The sequence below is a fragment of the Poecilia latipinna genome, unplaced genomic scaffold (genome assembly GCF_001443285.1).
Source record: "Poecilia latipinna isolate Pla-1442-1.1 unplaced genomic scaffold, P_latipinna-1.0 Scaffold1023, whole genome shotgun sequence".
Taxonomy (NCBI): Eukaryota; Metazoa; Chordata; class Actinopteri; order Cyprinodontiformes; family Poeciliidae; genus Poecilia; species Poecilia latipinna.
The window spans coordinates 178,768-184,570 of NW_015113639.1; the positions used below are offsets into that span (position 1 = coordinate 178,768).

Genomic DNA, 5,803 nt, shown 5'->3' on the forward strand with positions numbered 1-5,803 from the left:
TATATTCTCACTATATGCTTTGTATGCCTGTCATCTGAAAACTCAAAATTGTCAGAAGGACCTTAAAGGTTTAGGAAAAATCTCCCTCAAATACCAAGTGCATGATTGCTGAACACAGAGAAATGTTACATGAAAAAGGACTGAACATAATAAGGGAATACTAGAAAAAAACCTAAAAGTATTTATTACCGTGTGTCACGACATTTCCTCCTAACTGGAATCTGTATTAGGTTTTATTCCTATGTAAAACAACTTTTAATCCCATGAAAGGAGTAATATTTCTATGGCCCATTGTGTTGTTGACCTCAACGTAGCTGAGCTCAGGGACAGTGTTTTGCATAAATACAAATATAACCTTACTTCCCTTTTGGTAAAAGACAAGTTCATAAATGTGAAACATTCTTTCACAGGTCACAGTTTCACCATTTAGGTACCAAGGAACACCTTCCTAAAATAATGTACTTTGGGGTAACATGAATGTCCTTGAGTGGACCATTCAGTCCCCAGATTTAAATATTAACTAAGATCTTTGAACACATCTGAAAACGGCAGTGCACTGACGCTTGACATTTTACATTTGAGAGTTAAAAACTGTAGGATCAGAGGCTATAATTGCTGTTAAAATTATTTCAGAAACGTATTGAGAAGAGTCTGTGAAAACATATATACACATAATTTTTGTTTTGTCATATCTCAACAATTGGGGAACCAGGAAAGCTAAAAAAAAATGTAAATATTACTCAAATATAAGTCATTAACTGGGACACAAGGCTGCTTTATTACACAGGCGTACCTGCTTTCCATAATAGGGCTGATCTTTGAAGAAAATGTAAATACCTGTTTTCCTTCTGAAAAAAAATGGATCATGTAGGTTTGGTCAGTCACATAAAAAGAGATTAAATGTTTTTAAAGTTCACTCTCAAGATCTATGCCTCTTCTTCTGTGACAGCTCTGTCTTCTGCTCTGCTTCACCAGGTGAGTTTACAATAAAGCCAAAGAGCATTAAATACTAGATATTATTTAAATTCAAGATCTCGAATAATTACTCTGTAATTCATAAATAGATGTCGAACTGCAAAATATATTGAATCACAGTCATGTTCAAAATATCAGTGTGTGCAATATTGCAAATGTAAATGATAACTTCAAAGCAATATTTGGTAGGATATTACATTTTAAGTGTTATGCATTCATACCCTGCATATGAACATGTTTAGCAAGTTTGATGGACTCTTAACTACCCTTGATGTTTACCCAAAATGTATATTTTACATGGGTAATGGAGCTCATGGAGAGGAGTGGGGGGATTCATGCATTGGCAGAGAAAATAATCTGGATTAATAGTAATCAATACGATCCTTGCTATTTTCAGTTCAATACAAGTTATTAAGCTGCAGCAGAAATTCTGTTTATGCAAAGAAAACAAAAACCATCCTACTACTGACAATCATTGTTCAATCATTTTCTTAGACTTTCTTTCCATTTCTAAAAGGTTAAAGACCATGGATCATCGGATCATCCTGCTACTGTTGCTGAGTATGTTCCTGTATTTTATAATTTTGTGTTCCTTTATTCTCTTTATAGAAAATATATAATTATTTATACATTTACTCAGATTTATTGGTTCTCTAAACCTATTTTTCATTTAAATTTTGTGTTGAAAGTGTCTGGCTTCATTCATCTTTCCACTATTCCACTAGTCCAGAAGTGTTGTACATCAGGAATTGATTGTATAAATTTAAATAATTAAATAATTAATTATAATTTATAATAAATAATTATAATTTATTTATACAATAATTGTCTTGTACAAACTTACATCAAGCATCCTGGCATTTAGCAAGCTACCCTGTAAACCTGAGCAGCAGAGGACAGTAGCTGTCAGAAACTTTATTGCTATGAAACTTTTACAGGTTGAAAGTCACACATTACGTATTCTTCTTTGTTTATATAATTTAGCATTGTTTAGAAAACATAATATGGCTTATCAATATTTTGTTGATAAGAAGTCCAAATCCAGCCATCTATTTCAAGTATTTTGAAACCAGTAAAGTTTCCTGGTTTAATTTACAAATATGATGCCCAGCTTTAATCTTTAACCTTTGGTTATTATATTCAGGAAGTCGTAATACCAAACTATTGTACTCTGTCATTTTATATGGTGGATCCATGAAAATATAGAATATATAACCCCTCACATTATTTCCCTGTGTTTTAGGAACCATCCAGCCACTTTCTGTTGCAATAGCAGAGAGTGGTTGTACAAAGGAAATCACCATTGGAAATTGCTCAAAGGCATGGATCATCAATAGCAACAAAATTAATGGCATAGATGTTTTGAAAGTAGCATGCAGGCATTTTAACCCAAGCAAATTCGAACTGGTATTAAGAGCTTTGCCAAGGGATTGTTCCTCGTCAAATGCTGGTACCTACTCATGCCTTGAAGTCACGGTAAAAGGTGATATGTTTTACATGCCTTAGTTTTTGTCATGATTATAAATGTTGTAAACTAAACCCTGAATTATGTGCCTAAAGGAAAATGTTTTTGAATTCTCTATATTTTCATATTGTATAACTCAGATGTTTGTTTTCATGCTCTAGGAAAGAAATACAAAATGTGTAAAAAATGCTGCAGAAACTTATGTCTTGCTCCAGCTTTTTGCAAGATCTGTGAAGAGAGGTAATTACGTCATGTGGTGATTATTTTTAAACATATACATGGGGAAATAAGCATTGAACAAGTTAATGTCAGAAAATATGCTTCTTATTGGGTTACTCACATATAATTTATAGCAAATGTTTGTAACAATCTACATAATACTCTTAGAGATGACATTTATCCAAATTACATTCTAAATTTTAAGCTGAATAGCTTTCAGAATGACTACTGAACATGCTTACTGAGAAGATGCTTATTGATAACGGTGACACAGAAACTAGGAACACAATCTGACACATTCTTCCTCACAAGCCATCTTCAAATCTAAAAGGCTTTGGGGAAAAATTATGTATAGGTAAAGAAAATTATCTTTTATTCTTTCCATATTTCAGTTGAGTGATTGGCTGGGCTATTCTAACAGTTCTTACTGTTTTTCTGTGAAACCAAGTAAAAGTTTTCTTGGCTAAGCTTGGGTTGATTAGCATATTAAAAAATCTAACTTTATTTCATATTCAGATGTTTATTAATAATGTCACGGGATATTTGTGGTTTCATCTTCCTTTTGGTGATATAAAGTTGTCTTACAGCAAATGCTCATAAACAGCCCCAAACGGCAATGTACCCACATCCAGAAGTCAATGTCTGTATTTTAGTTTGTGGAGATGTGCAGAGCCATTCTTCCTGTAAAAGTGTGTATGTTGGGGTCAGCAGCTCCAGTCCTAAAGTGCCTCTATCCTGCAACTTTTGGAGTTATCACTGCTCCAACACATCCAAATGAAGAGGATGAAAGCCTTCTTTTACATGTCAGTAAGTTTTCAAAAGGCCTTCTCGTTAAAAAATAATTGGATTCAGATGTGTTTCAGCAGGGACGCATCCAAAAGCTGCATATCAAAATGTGTTTTTATCCATTGCTGATGGTGTTATTTGCATCAGCTGGTTGTGATGGTTTGTAGACCTTTTTGTTTTAACCATGATGACATTCATGCTGTAGAAGCTTGAAATAAGAAACCTTGATATATGCCATCACCTGGGGCTGAATGCAAGGATAGGTCTTTTTTTTTTTTTAAGTTTTGTCAACACTTCTGAAGTGGTGTGTTCAGTATCCATTCCCTGTGTTCTTATCATGTCTAACCTAATTTATGGATTTTTTTGTCACACCTCTGCATTTGTCAAATACTTGATTTGTCACAAACATCTGGTGTAAGTCAACAGGCCCTTTAGAAATATTTTTACTGAGAAATGATTTGTTCAATAGTTATTTTCCCAAACATACACCTACACACACATTTATTTATGCATAGTGTTCAATATTCTTCTGATCAGTTTTTTATTACAGAAAAGAGCAATACAGTGCATCAGACTTTCCACTACAAGTTAAGATAGAATTGAAAGATTCTATCTGTGATCTGTCTGGAACTGAAAGTACTTTTGATGAAACAAGTAAGTACTTTAAAACAAAACAATTACACCGTCCTACAGATTTAATGTGATATTTTTTTACTGATTTTGTTGTGTCCTCTTGCTTGCGTAATTTTGGTTTTGTCTGTATATTTACCTATATTTGCAAATGGGACTACAGGTACTTTGTTTTTTTATTGTTATATTTGCAAATTAGCTACAATAAGACCATGATGTTTGTATGAAAGTGTTTCTAGAACAATCTTCTTATCTGTTTCAGTACAAAAGTAATGCATATGAGTTTTTTTTATTTTAAGGTTCATCTCTGCAGTTGTTTGATGAAACAAAAAGTTGGATTGAAGCCTTGCAATACTGCGATCAACTGAGTTCCTCTCTGGTTGAAATAACTAACCAGACAGTTTTGGAGGAGCTAAAGACCATCTTGGCAAACAAGACAGGACTGCAGAAAGAGGTCTGGGTCGGCCTTGAGCGGTCCATTTTTGGCACCAACGTAAAGTGGCAGTGGATATCGGGAGCCACAGCTGAACAAGCTGACTGGATCAGCAGTTTTCCGGCTAATAGTTTCAACAATCACTGTGGAAAGATTGTCTGGAATAATCAGTCACAAACCATCCAGCTGCTTGATGCCAACTGCCATGATAAATTACCCTTCATCTGCCAAGGTGAGCTGCTCACAGTAGAGTCCAGTTTGACATAACATTTAATTATACTGGAAATATGTTTTAACGAGAAGCTTGATATAAACAATGGACACTAAAATTTGACTAGAAACATAAATCAAAATACATTAAAAATAAAACAACTGTGTCTTTCCTTTACAGATAAGACTGAGATGCTTGAAGACTAAATGAATTTTACTCTGGAGGATTATTTTGAATCACTGCTGGTGTATTTCTTGCATGCCTTTCAAATTAAGTTTTGTGTTTTGCATTTCTTACATTTTTTTTTCTTTTGTACAGCATAATACATAGGTTAGACATCTATTGTTATTTAACTGTCAGTTTTGTTGAAGATTAGCTACCTTAAAATAAATATTTCATTCCTTGTCTTGGTTTAGAGAATATATATATATACTCTCATAATATCTGTTGTTTAAAACAATAAATTGAACCTAATTTTATCTAACATTGAAGGCGTCCTGTCTCACTGAGTCATGGTTTCTCTAAAGGTCTTTAAGTACAACCTTACTGAGGCTGAAATAAACAGCAGTCTGCATCAGCATGAGCGTTGCTGACGCAGGGTATGTGTAGGACATGTCCACCGCACCTCCTTCATCTGTGCTCTCTAGTGTCCCCCATATACGCTACATGCGCTACAACTGTTTTCCACTTCTTGCTGCAGAAACCAAGAAAGCAGCTAAGCAGCCAAAAGTAACAAACTCTCAATAAAAGGCAATGGGAAGTTAAAGAAACCATAGCAACTGTAATGCTGACAACAATTAAAAAATGTATAAAAAGTGAGTTTACATCTGTAGTTTAGGCTCCAAGCCCCCACAATAGAAAACAACTTTAAAAAAATGCTAGATGGACGTATTTCCAATTTTTTTTTAATTGTCATGACCAAATATTGTGTATTTTATCAGGGTTTCTCGTGCAATAATTTGATAAGCCGAATTAGCTAACTCTTGAGTTTCCCGATAGGATCTGAAGCTCTGATGCAAAAAGAGTTTGACTACATTTTAGTGTTGATTTTATGAAAGTACAAATTGAAGATAGGGTACAACAA

General features: G+C 34.0%; 1 protein-coding gene across 3 annotated transcripts in view; it reads left to right on the forward strand.

The window, feature by feature from the left end:
- Window positions 1-5,803, forward strand: part of LOC106958866 (uncharacterized) — a 9,667-nt gene continuing 3,864 nt past the window's right edge. The window contains exons 1-7 of one of the 3 annotated variants that reach the window (XR_001427235.1): window positions 1-975; window positions 1,493-1,536; window positions 2,219-2,458; window positions 2,602-2,680; window positions 3,996-4,099; window positions 4,375-4,740; window positions 4,900-5,207. Coding sequence is in view for 2 of the 3 variants with exons in the window: in XM_015051011.1 (XP_014906497.1) it covers window positions 1,503-1,536; window positions 2,219-2,458; window positions 2,602-2,680; window positions 3,996-4,099; window positions 4,375-4,740; window positions 4,900-4,925 (849 nt within the window). In the remaining variant the exon portion in view is untranslated. Of the gene's footprint in view, window positions 976-1,470; window positions 1,537-2,218; window positions 2,459-2,601; window positions 2,681-3,995; window positions 4,100-4,374; window positions 4,741-4,899; window positions 5,208-5,803 lie in introns of those variants that run through there. The other 2 variants (XM_015051011.1, XM_015051012.1) reach the window with 2 other exon arrangements.